Source organism: Pipistrellus kuhlii, unplaced genomic scaffold, assembly GCF_014108245.1.
Source record: "Pipistrellus kuhlii isolate mPipKuh1 unplaced genomic scaffold, mPipKuh1.p scaffold_m20_p_15, whole genome shotgun sequence".
NCBI lineage: Eukaryota > Metazoa > Chordata > Mammalia > Chiroptera > Vespertilionidae > Pipistrellus > Pipistrellus kuhlii.
In genome coordinates, this window is record NW_023425460.1 from 23,968,444 (window position 1) to 23,985,825 (window position 17,382).

The 17,382-nt window shown below is 32.8% G+C and overlaps 1 protein-coding gene across 3 annotated transcripts in view; it reads left to right on the top strand.

Annotated features, from left to right (window-relative positions):
- The window catches only part of PTEN (phosphatase and tensin homolog), an 81,928-nt gene extending 69,085 nt beyond the window's left edge, over positions 1 to 12,843 (top strand). For 2 of the 3 annotated variants that reach the window (XM_045581880.1, XM_036438469.2), the window contains 3 exons: positions 2,742 to 2,905; positions 5,469 to 5,693; positions 9,358 to 12,843. In XM_045581880.1, coding sequence (XP_045437836.1) covers positions 2,742 to 2,905; positions 5,469 to 5,693; positions 9,358 to 9,543 — 575 coding nt within the window. In that variant the 3' untranslated portion in view covers positions 9,544 to 12,843. The remainder of the gene's footprint in view (positions 1 to 2,741; positions 2,906 to 5,468; positions 5,694 to 9,357) is intronic. The other variant, XM_036438471.2, reaches the window with a different exon arrangement.
- Positions 12,844 to 17,382: the final 4,539 nt, after the last annotated feature.

Here is a 17,382-nt window from a genome sequence, read left to right on the forward strand (position 1 = left end):
ACAGTTGTGTAGAAAGTGATGATAGCAAGAGTAGAAAATGATTAACAAAGGAAGCCAATTATATGACTTGCTCTAAGCCAGATGTGCTTTGCTGGAGCAATAAAATGGAATTAGCTTATTTTTTCTTCTACCATTTTTATTTGAAAAATTTGTCAAGAGTTTCTATTCTGGTCAGGTGAATAATTCACTGAAAAAGAATCTGAGACTTGGGGACATGAATGTTGACATTTTAGTTTTAAATATGTTTTAATTCAAGTGAAGGTAAGCTGTTTACATGAAGTTAGATATTCAATGAGCACTTGAAAGTATGGGTTTGAATCTTTAGATGAGAAGATATATCAGATATAATATTTTGGGAAGCATCAGGAAAGGGACATAGTTAAGCCTTCCAATTAAATGGTGTGAGGCTATAGGATGAGAAGGCTCAGAGGGAAATGGTGAGGACTGAGACAAGGGGAGTTGGAACAGTCTGCGTTCTGGAGGAATAAGAGGAATCAGTGAAGAAAACAACTTGTGAAAAGAAAGTGTCTTCTGCAAAGTTGGCAAGGATTTACAACTTTTTTTCTTATTTGATTATTGTCTTAATATTTCTAAATCTATGTATCTTAAAGGGTTAAAAATGTTAATAGATGATCACTAATTTTCCCCCCCTCAATACTACCAATATGCATATATCTGAAAAAACTTAATTCTGATTTTTTTTAAACTAGATATTCATCTTTAGAAAACAGTCATATGAAAGGATATATATCAAAAGTGTGTCTTAGAAGTTCACAGAACCATAATAATGTTGGACTTGTCTTATCTGTCTAAAATATTAAATTCATATTGTATAGAAAATTATTTGGGGATTTGAGAAAATCTTTTCCACTGATTTTTATTACAAATTTTTAGCTTAGTTTTTGAGAGAAATTCTGAGTAACACTGAATTGTAATTGGTTATAATTGTAAAATTATTGTAGATACATGTATTAGATGAAATCTTACATAGTTAATTTGCTTTTTAAAGTTCTAAAATCAGGAGTACCAAATTCTGAATTAGTGGAATTGAAATTAATAAAGTTACAAAGCATTTTCATTCTGGTTGATTTTTATTCAACACTTTGAAATGAAATCATTCCTTGTTTATTTATTTCTTCAAGCTAGACTTCCCAGTAAAGTTTATCTTTTAAAATGGTTCATTGTACTTTTAATCCTTAGTCAAGGAAGTAGAAATTGTTGAAAGATTGTTAGTATAATATTTCCTCTTTTTTAGAGAGCTTTTTCTTAAGATAAATGTCTTACAAATCCAAATAGAATAACCGCATGTGCTTTGATCAGTTCTACTATTTATTATGTGATTTTTCAAATTGCTTTAGATATTGGATGCATGAGCTAGTAGATGTTTATTAAACTGGGGAATTCATTTAGCTTGGATAGCATTTTTGCCTTGTTCTTAATTGTTGGTCTTATTGATAAAGAATGGGATACTTTTTTTTTTTCATCTTTAAAGATAATGCCTTGTGGTGGGAGAATTTTATTTCTTTGTATGTACGTGTATGTGTATATATACACGTATTTATTTCTCATGCACTTTATGCAAGCTTGCTTTTATTTCTTATTTTGACATGTTTCCTTCAAAAACCCACTTCTAACCCTCCTAAGGCTAGTCACTCTTTTATGAAATTGTTTGAACTCATTGTACCATAAATTAGTTATACTTTGTCATTATTACCTTTAAGTTGCATTGCTAATACATATGCATGATACATCATATTTTATCAGTTATTTTCAGTTCTTTCATCCATTCATTCATTTTGAATTTTTATTGACTTTAGAGAGGGAGGGAGAGGGAGAGAGACAGAAATGTCAATGTTGAGAGAGAATCATTAATTGGCTGCCTTCTGCATGCGCCCCCACCGGGGACTTAGCCTACAACCCAGGTATGTGCCCTGACCACTAATCAAATCCGAGACCTCCTGGTTCATAGGTTGATGATAGACCACTGAGTCACTCCAGTTGGGCACCAGTTATTTTAAAGCAGACATAAGCCAAAATCAAAATAGTTGTAAATGAATTGGGAGGAAGGGAGCGGGGCTGTGCACTTCAATATGTACTTTATATCTTTTGCCTTTCTTAGCAGACATTTCAAATCCTCTCCTTCCTGTTTCTCATCATGGTGGCTTTATATACCTTTAAAAATAAAGTGTGAGCTATAGGTAAAATGAATGACAGTTAATATTTTTGTAAATATTGAGACTTACGTTTATGGAATTTAGTATAACTTTGTATAGACTATATTTTCTTACCTCTTGTGAACATGTAATGATTTTTTGGATTTTGTTACATGATAGAGACTTTAAAATATTGCACCAAAGTAACTTTTAAAGCTTACCTTTAAGCAGTTCATAGATGTGCCAGAAAGTTATTTTAAGCATTTCTAACATCATTTTAGTGTTAAAGTTTTTATGTTACTATAGTGCTAGAAGTCTAATTTTAGGACTTATTATTTTTGAAACAGAATTGACTTTCATGTCAGCAATAGAACCTTATGTTGAAGGTTCAGATTGGGGAAAATTTTGTATTGATTACATTTTTACCTAATTTATATTATTAATTTGTTTTAGATCAGGATTAGAATATCAGAATTACTATTTTGTGTATATTGCTAATATTAACAATTAAAATAGTTTTTGACAGTTTGCTATTGTAGTTAAAGCCATTTCCTGTGAAATGATACTTATATGTATTTAACCATGCAGATCCTCATTTTGTGGTCTGCCAGCTCAAGGTGAAGATATATTCCTCCAGTTCAGGACCCACACGTCGGGAAGACAAGTTCATGTACTTTGAGTTCCCTCAGCCATTGCCTGTGTGTGGTGACATCAAAGTAGAGTTCTTCCACAAACAGAACAAGCTAAAGAAGGTTTGCGCTTTACTTTTATTGGGAAAAATATAAAAATAACTGCACCTTGAATAGTAACCTTAGATCTTTTGTGTAAAGTATTTGGTTAGGCAGAAATCAACCTGTAAGGATATATTAAAAGGTTTATTTCATTTTATGACTGATATCTAATGAATTAGAATTGGTTTTCTGTTAGATTTGCACATGCATTGCTTACTATAGGCATTGATGAGTCATTATAATGGTAAATAATCCTATTAGAAGGAAAAGGACAAAAGACCTTTTAAAGTTAAATGTAATTTGAGATGAATTTTCTTTAACTTGAGTTATACAAAGAAATTTTGTAAAAATAGTAAAGATTGTATACATACTACGTGAAATCAATTTTAATCTTCTTAGAGGGGGTGATTAATTACCTGAGAAAAAGTTACCAAGGGATCACGAGTTTCAAATAAACTTGGTCTGTATGTATAAATAAGATCTGTTTCATGGTCTTATATAATGACACAAACCACTTTAACCCATTTTGGTTTCTGTTTCTTACAATTATGTCATTTTATATTTTGCTTCTTCAAATTTACTAAGTATTTCGAGTTTTAGCTAGAAGAGAAATAGATATGAAGAGGAAGTAATGAAGAATGGAAAAAATGTATTATTTAAATATATAGGCTTAAAAAAGTGAGGTTTGTATCTTATTCTATATTTAGAAAATATAAGCTCATTTTAAAACTATGTTGTTTTAAAATATTATAAGTGAACATTTTAGATGAAGCTAAAAAAAAATTTAATTGGTGATGAACAAAAATACTAGCTTTTGCATATTGTTACTTGCCTCTTTAAGCATCTGTATAGCACATTACCAATTTTTAGAAATTTTTAGTAATAGGATTGATTTAATTTTCCTGATGTTTAGCTTTTTTTTTTTTTTTTAAGAAAATAAGAGGAAGTTTCATTTACTACAAAAATTTTTAACTCTACTTTGACTTATTAGAAGAAATATAATTTTCTTTATTTAGAATCCAAGTAGTTAGGAAATAACAAAATGTTAAACTAATTTTTTCACCAGAAACCTATTTTTTTTTTACTTGTCCTATATAAATATATTTCAATAACTTTGAAAATTATTTTTTAATAATCCAAGAAGTGCCCAGCCGGTATGGTCACCAGTTCGATTTCCAGTCAGGGGACATGCCAGGATTGTGGGCTTGGTCCCTAGTGGCGGGGGCATGCGGAGGCAACCGATCAGTAATATTTCTCTCTCGTGATGTTTCTATCTCCCTATCCTTCTAAAAATCAGTAAAAATCTATAAAAAGAAGATGATACTATCTAAATAAATAAATAAACAAACAAACCAAGAAGCGTTAGCAAATGTTTTAAAATTAAGGTAGTTGTTTTTCTTCTATTCATTGTAAAACAAGTACACTTAAAATCTTGTATTTTGTCTTTAAAAACAAACAGGCACCTTAATCTATTTCTCTGTACCTTTGCGAGTGTGCTAATTCGTATTTCAGTTATCTCCTGTGCATTATATTAACACATGTAAAATGAAAGATTCGATTAAATATTTATAATATATCTGTATTTTGGATTACTTACATACATTTCTATTATATGTGATTTTTTTCTTCCTGTTATAAATGTTTGCAGTGATTTAAACAAAAACAGATTTAGTATAATCACTGTATTTATATGGAATACACATTTTTGGAAATTTGAATGTTACTAGCTTATTTTCTTCTGATTCTAAGTAAAATATGTGTGTAGTTACTAATTTAGTGACTTTGCTTAAAATAATTAAAACAAATGTTTTTTAAAAGGCAGTGCTAAGTACTATTAAAAGCTGCAAAAAACATTTAAGATATGATACTTCCATGGGTGGGATAACTTAAGGATAAATTAAATAAAATATTTAAATGACCAGATAAGGTATCACAAGGTTGTACAATACATCTTTAATTGTCAAATGATCCATGCAGACCAAATTCTAGTAAGAGAGGGAACATTTTTTTGTTGTTGGTTAAGAAAGGTTTGAAGTAATGAACGTCTGATGCCATTTTTGATTAATAAGACCTCATATTACTACTAAGAAGTGATTCCTTAAAAATAAGCATTTTATAACAAAAAAAAAGTCAGAAGTACTTACCGTCTCCCCTCCCACTTCATATTTTATTATGAATTTTTTCAAACATTCATTGTTACTTAAGAAACTAGAGCTGTTTAATGTTTGAATTGCCATAGCAATAAAAATGTATCTGCCTTGCTTCGTTGGGAAGTTGTACCTGATATTTCAACAACTTCTGTTAGAGAAAATTAAATCCATTTCTGAATTTTTAAATACATACATATATACAAACTCAAAACATTTTTGAAGGCTAATATTAGACTAGAAAGGAGACATTTTACTTAAGGTTTTAAAGCAAAAGTAAGCTATCTTATAACTTGTGGAATTACATTTTTGGTTTAAAATTTAAAGAAAAGAAAAATCATGTGAATTAGATACAACGAATTGCTAAGTATTAGTCTTTGTGTTTACCTTTATTCAAAATATTAAATAACATGGCTTATTTTGACTTTATTTTTTAGGACAAAATGTTTCATTTTTGGGTAAATACATTCTTCATACCAGGACCAGAGGAGACGTCAGAAAAAGTAGAAAATGGAAGTCTATGTGATCAAGAAATTGATAGTATTTGCAGTATAGAGCGATCAGATAATGACAAGGAATATCTAGTACTCACTTTAACAAAAAATGATCTCGACAAAGCAAATAAAGACAAGGCCAATCGATACTTTTCTCCAAATTTTAAGGTCAGTTAAAAACATTTCGAGGAGTTGGTGGGTGGCTTTGTGTGTGTGCTTCTTTTATTTTAGGTGTATAGCCTTGTGAAGGCCTTCCTTGACTAATTTTTAAATTAAATATTATTTAGAAGTAATATTTATGCAGCAGCAGTCTGATAGTTTCTAATAAAATTCAAGGTGTGTAAAAAGTCATGAAAGCTGTACTTTCCTTATTTCTTTGTTGTTTGGTTAAATTTGAGGCAGTTGTTTGGGAGGAATTAATTAAGTGGGATATGAAGGAGAAATAGGGGAAGTAAAGGGTAGAAGAAACTCTTAATTATTTGAGAAGAATTCATATGGGATGTTCTCACTGATTTTACTCTTGTACTCCTCCAATTTATTCTCAGTCCCTCACAGTGATCTTAAGTAGAGATTGATTGTGTCATTCCTGTTGACAATTTTTAAGATGTTACAGTCTTTGTTTTGCCCAACAAGAACTTGTATTATTTAGCACAGGTATTTCTTAGCGCAGGCCTACCTCCTATATCAACCGGAGATATATTCTTTCCCTTTTCCCTGGGATTCACTCATATTGGTCTTTCTTTATCTCCAAGATGGTTCTGCCTCTGGTCTTTTCAGTTCTTCCCTCTTCCTATACCTCTCCACCCTCAGCCTTTTCCCTACCCTTCACATAGATACCCTTCTCATATTCTAGTCTTTTTTTTTTTTTAATATATTTTATTGATATTTTACAGAGAAGAAGAGAGAGGGATAGAGAGCTAGAAAGGTCGATGAGAGAGTGACATCGACCAGCTGCCTCTTGCACACCCCCTACCGGGGATGTGCCCGCAACCAAGGTACATGCCCTTGACTGGAATCGAACCCGGGACCCTTCAGTCCACAGACCGACGCTCTACCACTGAACCAAACCAGTTGTGGCCCATATTCTAGTCTTATCTTCAGTTTTATGTGGACTAAAAGGCGTTCTCTCGTCATCCTCCCCTTTTACCACCTTTCTACAATTGTTTCCTCTCATTATGGAATTATTTTATTTTAATTTCATATATTTGTGATTGATTGATTGATTGTATGTGTGTGTGTTCCCGTGCGTAAGTAATAATTCTCCAGGTTCCAAAATGGAGGTTTGATATTTTTTTCTTTTCCTTTCTTATTTCATACTCTGTTTGACTTCCTCCCTTTGCTTTCACCATCCTTCCTACTTTCTCTCTTTAAAAATTCTTACTTTTTTTCTTCATTCCATTTGTATATATAACAATCTTAATCATAGCTTAAAAGTGTAAGAATATTGCTAGTAATAATAAAATAAAGGGATTGGTTACACATTTTAACTGAAAATAGATCCATTATTAAGTACCTTTAGATCGTGTATTTTCTTAAAGTATTTGTAAAGTATCTTTTAGAATCCACAGGTTTCCATTTACTTTCTTTTCTTTAGTCTACATTTTTCTCAATCACTAGCTTTTAAAGTATAACTTGCTTTAGTTTTATTGTTTTCTGTTTTAATATATTGTATACTTGTGATTACAAAAAAACTTTTAAATATCAGTAAACAAAAACAATATTTTAATTATTGGTAAGTGCTATGAAAAATAAAGCAGAGGCTCAGTGATAGAGCGTTGACCTATGAACCAGGAGGTTCAATTCCCTATCAGCACATGCTCAGGTTCTAGGGGGCATGCAGGAGGCAGCGAATCAAAGATTTCTTTCTCATCATTGATATTTCTCTTTCTCTCCTTTCCTCTTTGAAATCAATAAAAAATATATATTTTTTAAATAAATAAAGATGTGATAGAGAATGATCTTGTGTATTTTTTAACTGAATGGTTAGAGAAGGTCTCCCCAAGCAGGTGGCATTTTAATTAGAGGCCGAAATGAAATAAGTGAACTATACAAATATCTGAGAAAAGAGCAGGTACAAAAGTCCTGGGATATTAAGGAGCTTGGTGTTATTTGAGGATCAATAAATAAGTCATTTAATGTCTTTACATTCGGACTAAAGCACACTAGTCCAAATGTAAAAACATTAGTGTGTATTTAGCATAGGAAAGATGTAATCTGAATGCTCACTCTCTCCACTTCTTGAATATATATAGGTTGGAGAGGAGTTAAGATTGGGAATTGTTGCAGTGGTTTGGTTCAGATGAGAAGTGGTGGTGGTTTGGACTAGTAGAGTAGAATAGAGTAGTAGCAGTGAGGGGTAATGAGAAGCTATCTGGTATACTGTTGGCTCTTGCATGACATGGGTTTGAACTGCACAGATCCACTTATATGAGGATTTTTTTTTTCTCTTCAATAAATACAGAGTCGGCTCTCTGTAACCCCAAGTTTTGCATCCACAGATTCAACCAACAGGGCCAACTATATGCATTGTTTTATGCCCTTTTATATAAGGGACTTGAGCATCCACAGATTTTGGTAACCACAGAAGGATAATGGAACCAATCCCTGATGGGTACCAGGGGAATAGCTGTAAAGTTTTTGCGGAGTTGAAAGTTATACACCAATTTCCAGCTGCATAAGAGTTGGTGCTCCTGACCTCTTTGTTGTTCCAGGAGCAACTGTTTATGGATTACTGATATAAAAGAAGGAGAAGAATTGATGACTCTTAGATAATGTGAGGAGAGGCTATAGATATAATAGAGTAAGCAAGGGATTCTAATTTAAATCTTACTAGATAGGTGGTCTTCAGCAAGTTACCTAATCTCTCTGGGCCTTAGCTTCCTCTGCTTTAAAATGGAATTCTTGTAGAGCTGTTTTGACAATAATTTTATTAAGCCTGTAAGGCCCTTGATTGTCTATTTAAACCACTGTATGATGATAACTTTCTTTTCCTTCCTTCAGGAGAAGTTTTTAGGACTAATGAGATCTTAAACATTGTTGTTGATCAATATTTTATATAGTACTGGAGACCTGGTGCACAGATTCGTGCATTGGTGGTGTCCCTTGGCCTGGCCTGTGGGGATCGGCCAAAACTGGCATTCCGACATCCCCTGAGTGGTCCTGGATTGTGAGAGGGCACAGGCTAGATAGAGGGACCCCACGGGTGCATGATCAGGAGTGGAGAGGGACTGCGGGAGGGCTCCAAGGCATGTCCAGCCCGTCTCACCCAGTCCTGATTGGACCAAACCCCAGCAGCAAGCTAACCTACCAGTCGGAGCATCTGCTCCCTAGTGGTAGTGCATGTCATAGCGACTGGTTGAACCAATGATCAGACACTTGGCATATTAGGCTTTTATTATATAGGATAATATTTGTATTTGTTTAGTATTTTTATATCAGAAAATACATAGATTTTCAAGTAGGTAGTAAGTGAAACATTCTTTTGGAACTCAACTGTCAGTGAATAGAATTTTGTGATGAAAATATATTTTGTCAACTATTGATGAACTTCAGTCTCAGTGTATATTTGTTTTGTATATTTAGATAATGCTTGAAGTTAATGCTTATTAAAAATATATATTAACATGCCAGTTTATCTTTTTACCATATAAGAAAAGACAGTGTAAGAAATTTTAAGAAGGGGGAGAGGGTCATTTAAAAGGCAGCTGCCTTTTAAAGATCATGTTTGTCATAGTACTTAAAAATGAATCTGCTAAAAGTATGTCTATACTAAGTAATTTAAGATTAGTCTGATTTATGGATTTTTCATTTAAACTTTCTCTTTTTTCTCTAGGTGAAGCTATATTTCACAAAAACAGTAGAGGAGCCATCAAATCCAGAGGCTAGCAGTTCAACTTCTGTAACACCAGATGTTAGTGACAATGAACCTGATCATTATAGGTATTCTGACACCACTGACTCTGATCCAGAGAATGAACCTTTTGATGAAGATCAGCATACACAAATTACGAAAGTCTGAATTTTTTTTAATGAAGAGGGATAAAATACCATGAAAACAAACTTGAATAAACTGAAAATGGACCTTTTTTTTTTTTTTTTTTTTTTTTTTAATGGCAATAGGACATTGTGTCAGATTACCAGTTATAGGAACAATTCTCTTTTCCTGACCAATCTTGTTTTACCCTATACATCCACAGGGTTTTGACACTTGTCCAGTTGAAAAAAGATTGTGTAACTGTGTCATGTATATACCTTTTTGTGTCAAAAGAACATTTAAAATTCAATTAGGATAAATAAAAATGGCACTTTCCCATTTTATTCCAGTTTTATAAAACGTGGAGACAGACTGATGTGTATATGTAGGAATTTCTCATTGTGTGTTCTGTCACCAACCGAAGTGGCTAAAGAGCTTTGTGATGATATACAGGTTCACATCCTACCCCTTTGCACTTGTGGCAACAGATAAGTTTGCAGTTGGCTGGAGGAGTTTCTAAAGGGTTTTGCTACATTCTAATGCATGTATTCGAGTTAGGGGAAGGGAGGGAATGCTCAGAAAGGAATATATTTTATGCTGGACTCTGGACCATATAACATCTCCAGCTATTTACACACACCTTTCTTTAGCATGCTACAGTTATTAATCTGGATATTTGAGGAATTGGCCGCTGTCACTGCTTGTTGTTTGTGCATTTTATTATTTTTTTAAAGCATATTGGTGCTAGAAAAGGCAGCTAGAGGGAGTGAATCTGTATTGGGGTACAGGAATGAACCTTGCACAACATCTTAAGAATCCACAAATGAAGGGATATAAAAATAATGTGGTCACAGATAAGAAACACAGCAACAATGACTTAACCATATAAATGTGGAGGCTATCAACAAAGAATGGGCTTGAAACATTATAAAAATTGACAATGATTTATAAATACGTTTTCTCAATTGTAATGAATGCTCCATCTCCTGTGTAATCAAGGCCAGTGCTAAAAGTCAGATACTCTTATTACCTACATCAGTCAACAACTTACACATATTTTATTAGTTTTCAATCATATACCTGCTGTGGATGCTTCATGTGCTGCCTGCAAGCTTCTTTTTTCTCATTAAATATAAACTGTTTTGTAATGCTGCACAGGAAATTTCAATTTGAGATTCTACAGTAAGCAGTTTTTTTTCTTTAAAGATTTATGATGCACTTATTCAGTCCAATAGCTGTCAGCCGTTCCACCCTTTGACCTTACACATTCTATTACAATGAGTTTTGCAGTTTTGCACATTTTTAAAATGTCATTAACTGTTAGGGAATTTTACTTGAATACTGAATACATATAATGTTTATATTTGAAAGGACATTATTTGTGTTAAAAAGGAAATTAGAGTTGCAGTAAATTTCAACGCTGCACAAACAATAAAGCATTTACTTTTTCAGTAGAAGTTGTCCCACATAATGCTTTTAACAATTTGCTATTGAAAGAATAGATTTTCTTTTAGATGTGCAGTGTTGAATTATTTCTTGATAGTGCTAGAGTTAGAACTAGGGCTTCTTTTTCACTTAAGTATCATATATTTGATATGCCCAGACTGCATATTATTTTAAGCAGAGTACAACTACTAATGTAAAGCTAATGTGAAGATATTATTAAAAAAAAGAATTTCCCCCCAGAAATTTGGTGTCTTTCAAGTAATAGCTTGCCCTTGAAACATTTGAATATCCAATTTATTTCTTAATGGTGTAAAATCTCATTTTCAATAACTTATTGGTGCTGAAATTGTTCACTAGCTGTGGTCTGACCTAGCTAATTTACAAATACAGATTGCATAGGACCTATTAAAGCAGCATTTATAGAGTTTGATGGTAAATAGATTAGGCAGAACTTCATCTAAAATATTCTTAGTAAATAATGTTAACATGTTTTCCATACCTCATCAGTTTTCATTCAGCAAATAAAATTTTTAAATTTTTAACAAAGCTCTTAGGATTTACACATTTATATTTAAACATTGTTATATAAAGAATTGATTGACTGCTCATAAATTAAATTGGTAAGGTTAGAGACAACTATTCCTAAGATCTCACATTGGAATTTATATGCCACCTTTCATAAAAGCTAAAAATTGTTGACTAAGTTGAAAATCATTGATGTTTTGAAGATAGTTACTATTACTGTTATTTGTTACAGTTTTGGGCACAGTATATTAAAATATAACTTGTATTGTTCCGATATGTAACATGGAGGGCCAGGTCATAAATAATGACATTATAATGGGCTTTTGCACTGTTACTATTTTTCCTTTGGAATGTGAAGGTCTGAATGAGGGTTTTGATTTTGAATGTTTCAATGTTTTTGAGAAGCCTTGCTTACATTTTATGGTGTAGTCATTGGAAATGGAAAAATGGCATTTTATATATATTATATATATATATAAATATATATTATACATACTACTCTCCTTTATTTCAGTTACCATCCCCATAGAAGTTGACAAGAATTGCTATGACTGAAAGTTTTTGAGTCCTAATTAAAACTTTATTTATGACAGTATTCATAATTAGCCTGAAATGCATTCTATAGGTAATCTCTTGAGTTTCTGGAATGTTTTCATAGACTTTTTGGATGTGCAGCCGCTTACATGTCTGAAGTTACTTGAAGGCATCACTTTTAAGAAAGCTTACAATTGGGCCCTGTACCATCCCAAGTCCTCTGTAGCTCCTCTTGAATATTTTTTGCCATAATTATTAAAGGGTAGTTGAATAAATAGCATCACCATTCTTTGCTGTGGCACAGGTTATAAACTTACGTGGAGTTTACTGGCAGCATCAAATGTTTCAGCTTTAAAAAAATAAAAGTAGGGTACAAGTTAAATGTTTAGTTCTAGAAAATTTGTGCAATATGTTTATAACGATGGCTGTGGTTGCCACAAAGTGCCTCGTTTACCTTTAAATACTGTTAATGTGTCATGCATGCAGATGGAAGGGGTGGAACTGTGCACTAAAGTGGGGGCTTTAACTGCAGTGTGTGGCAGAGTTGCCTTCTACCCTGCCAGTTCAAAAGTTCAATCTGTTTTCATATAGAATATATATACTAAAAAATTTCAGTCTGTTAAAACAGCCTTACTCTGATTCAGCCTCTTCAGATACTCTTGTGCTGTGCAGCAGTGGCTCTGTGTGTAAATGCTATGCACTGAGGATACACAAAAAATATGTGTACAGAATAATGCCTCATACCAATCAGATGTCCATTTGTTATTGTGTTTGTTAACAACCCTTTATCTTTAGTGTTATAAACTCCACTTAAAACTGATTAAAGTCTCATTCTTGTCATTGTGTGGGTGTTTTATTAAATCAGAGTATAATTTAAATTGCTTAAATTTGTTGAAATTTTAAATAATGGGCAGCCAAATGTGCTTACTACATTTTCTATTAAGTTTCCCCCCGATCTCCCCCCCCCCCCCCCCCTGCAGTCCTTCATAGTCTACAATTATTAAAACATGGACTTTGTCAGCCTGGGAGTAGAGTATCAGTCTACTCACGTTTGAGAAAGGCACTTTTTAGGGCCTTTAGTCAACACTTAATAAATTGTTTTAAGCACATTACGTAACATCCTAATCTTGAAAAACTTCAAGATTCTTGAAAAATTTGTGCATTTTTTTTAAAACTAAGCCAGATGTCTGCAGATAATTCCCCAGAACGGATTTGATACTTCAGATTTCAGTTTGTGGCTTTTTCATTCTTTATGATTCTGTAGTCTGCCATTAACATATGGGAGGGAAGCTTCATCTACTCATTGTGATTAGTGCCATTTACAAATTTCTATTCCAGAAGAGTGTAAAGAACTTGAATTCAACCTTGTTATTTCTAATCTTAAAAGCTTAAAGACTGAGGCATATCCTTTCAGCAAAGCATAGTAAGGTAATAAGCGTGGCTGTACAAATGATTTTAAAAATAAAGCAGAGCATTTGTGTAACTGGAATTTAATGATATTTCAAGTTTAAATTTTCTCCATGTGACTTTTTTTTTAAAGTGAATGTGAATAATGTATAATATAAAAAAGTATGAGAAGTGTGTATACACACAATTTTTTCCTTTTGAAGTATGTTTATAAACTATACTGGAATCTAAAATTGGTGATTTCTGAAAAATAAGATTTGCTGGCAATTTTATATTTGTTCATGCTCTTACTATAGTATAATTTGAGCTATTAGTTAAGTGAATGCCATCACCATTTCCATTGAGAATTTAAAAATCACCAGTGTTTAACATGCAGGCTTCCAAAGGCTTACAAAAAAAATCAAGACCCTTAAATCTAGTTGATTTGCTGCTAACGTGAAACTTTGTTCTTTTAGTCTTGCCAGACAGTTAACCTCACATCTAAGACAGTCTTAAATAGCTTAAGTATAAGTTTTGATTAGCAGTGCTGTTACTAGTACAGAGAGAAATGTTTATGAAACAATAATAAATACTCATTCTGAACTGGTATAAGGACAGTACCTAAAAATTATTAGACTGATTTTCCTATGGAATTATATAGCTATACAAAGCCCAATGGTTAAGTCACTTGTCAGTTGTTTTCCATTCTTAGAGCAAATTTATTCTTTTTTGGCCTGATGCTGCTATTTTTTCATCTTTTAAGAAATCGTACAAGTATATCAGAATGTATGTAGCCACTCTGACAAATTCATAGTGGTTGGTAGCTTTTAAGTTTAATGTGAAAACAGAAAAGGACAAAATAGTTGTGTCGGTGGTAAAACATTTGGTTCTTAAATTATTTTGAGAATACTTTCCCATAACTACAACAAAATAATTACTCATAATCCCACCACCTGGAGACAAAGCCATTATTAATACTTTAGTGACTATACAATCATTTTTCTATATATTCATGTTTATTTTCTTTAAAAATGAAATCTGTGCTGTGCATACTCTCTACGCCTTTAAACTTAGTGTTTCTGTCATGGGTTTGTAGAATGTGCAGTTACATCAGGAAATGGACAGTGGCTTGATTCTAATGCTACAGATGCAAATTGTGTACAGCTATTGAGAGCCTTTCTAATTGCGTGAGTTAACCGGGAGTGTTTAAATATTGTTGCCATCGGGATGGTATCAATGTTTAAGTAAATGAACAGCCACATTTACTTAGCAAGGACAAGCTTAACACTAGATACGTCTCTTTAAACACCATTTTAAATATTTGCATTTTGGATTTATATGTAACATAGATAAAAATATGTGAAATACTATTAGTAATCTTCATCACCTTTCTATTTCCCTTATAGGTGGGAAAAGAAGGATGAGATTTTCAGTTTTTATAATTCCCAAGCAGTTGCTTGGAGTGTGTTATTTTAACACCTTAAAAAAGCGAAGGCTACTGATGTTTTATCACTTTGTCTTTCAATCTGTGTGCTCATGTGACTTCCATTACATCAAAAACTATCTCATGAATGTTTCACTATTAGCTCTGGAACTTACCATGCTTAGTATAATGGTGGACTTTATACCAGAACATACAACTCTTGACAGTTATTTGAGAATTTTGGTGAAAAACAGTTTAGTTGGAAGGTATTGGTATTATAAGCCAATGTATTGATATTTTAAAAAAAATTTTGCATACATAAGTGAAGTCAACTGCCATCTTTGAGCATTACCACCTTTTAAAATCTGCATATTTTTTAATGAACTTTTAAGGATTTATATTTTTTTAATTAAAAATAATTTATTTCTCTTTTGTTGCATGTGGATTTTCATTTGTCCTTAAAATGGTCAGAAAGTTTGTTTCTAGAGCAAGACTTGAAGTCATGGCTCCAGTGTTTCAGTTTGTGAAATTTGTGTACTATAGTGAAATTCTTAAAATGTTTAGGTGTGGCTTTCTGTATCATTTACTGACTTTTACTTATGTGCACCTTTAGGATTTTCTGCCTACTCTGTACAGTTGTCCAAATGATATCCCTGATTTACAAATTCCCTTTCAGTTTCTGTTTTCTTTTGTTGTTGTTTTTCTTTGTTAGTTTCTATTTTCTTTTACTATTTAAATTGCCCTAATTGGCAGATTATAAGTGCGTGCGTGTGTGAGAGTGTGTGTGTGTGTGTGTGTGTGTGTGTGTGTGTGTGTGTGTGCGCGCGCGCGCGCGCGAGAGAGAGAGAGAGAGAGAGAGAGAGAGAGAGAGAGAGAGAGAGAGAGAGAGAGAGAGAGAGGGAGGGAGGGAGGGAGGGAGGGAGGGAGGGAGGGAGGGAGGGAACGCACTAGACTCCACAACTTTAGAAATTAAAATAGTTTGATTCAGGCAAACAGTTCTCACTGGAAGTTCACAGTTCATTGTAATGAAAATGTTATTCTGGATGACCTTTGACATACAGTAATGAGTCTTGGATATTAATGGGTATGTTAGTGGCATTTTGATAGATGCATTAATGAATTATTTTCAAAGCTGTTCATTTAACCAAAGTTGGTGTATTGGGAATGTTTACATCAAGTTCCATTTGGCTACTGATGGACATAAAAAATAGGAATTCTTTCTTATAGAGAGTATTTTTTCTTTTAACAAATTAAAAGGATAATTATTTTGAATAATTGGTTTTAAACTTTTTATTCAGCAAGTATGTGTCAAGTCCCTGCTGTATATAAAAGAGGCTTGGAATATATTACTGATCAAAACAGACACCTTTTCTTGCCCTTGAGGAGTCTCCATTCTAGTAGAGGAAATAGATTTTATTAAAATTATTATGAATTGTGATACATGCTGTGAAATAAGAGATGCATATGTCACAGTAATAATCACCAAACATTCCATATGCTTTTAAAATTTCCATCTCCTGTTTTAATGGGGCCATTATAACTATTATAGTTTATTCCAGTGAAATAGAACTGAAAGTTATGTGACATTTCTGAGGAAAGGCATTAAAAATGAAGTTTCTTGTACAATCCTCTAGCTTCTGTCTTTCTGTAATGTGACCAGAGACAGCATGTTCTGTTCAGTGTAGGTCTTGAGTGACTTTTTAGAACTCCTTCAAATATTTTTGCTACATTGAATATGTTAGACAGTAGCATGAGCAAGAAATAATTATCTTAATTTACACTGCTATTCTGGAAAATTTGTTAGCATGGCATAATTATGTTCCAACCAATGCTTTGGAAGGATCAGGGATGGATTTCTTGAGCCACCAACAGGGAGGTAAGAATGAAGCAAAATCAAAAGTGACATCTGTAAACAACATGATGTAATACTAGTCATTCAGTAGTGGCTGATATGCTTGGGATACGAATGGGTGAACAGCAGATCCCTGCCATAATGGAGCTTACATTCTAGTAAGAGATAATGGATGATAATTAACATTGTATATAAGGTAATAAGTGCTATGGGGGAGAAAATGTGGAAGAGGGTTCCCAGAGGTGGAGAGATGGCATTGTTGGATAGGGAAGCTGGGAATAGACCTCACTGGAAAGGTGAGAATTGAACAGTCTCACCTTTAGTGAATAGTGGTGGAATTTTTTCAACCTTTCAATCAGCAGGAAGCACTCATTATCCTCTATAAAATTTTATTCTTGTTTTTTACAACTCTATATTAATTCCTGAATTAATGTTATTATTGGTATACCTAGGGAGAATTTTTAAGGATATCACCCCAAATAGTCACAATGTTCTAAAATCATTTCTTCTCTAAACTGGTTTGGCAAAACCTATAAACATCTGTTTTTGCTCATATTAAGAGCAATTTAAAATTTTTCTTACAATCTACTAATTGTGGTTATATTTTGAAAATAATTGATATCACTTTCAGTAGAAGTTCAAAAGTTCTGTTATGGCTTCAAACATTTCTGGAAACCTGGAAGGAAATGTCATTTATGATTTATTGATGGGAAACAAG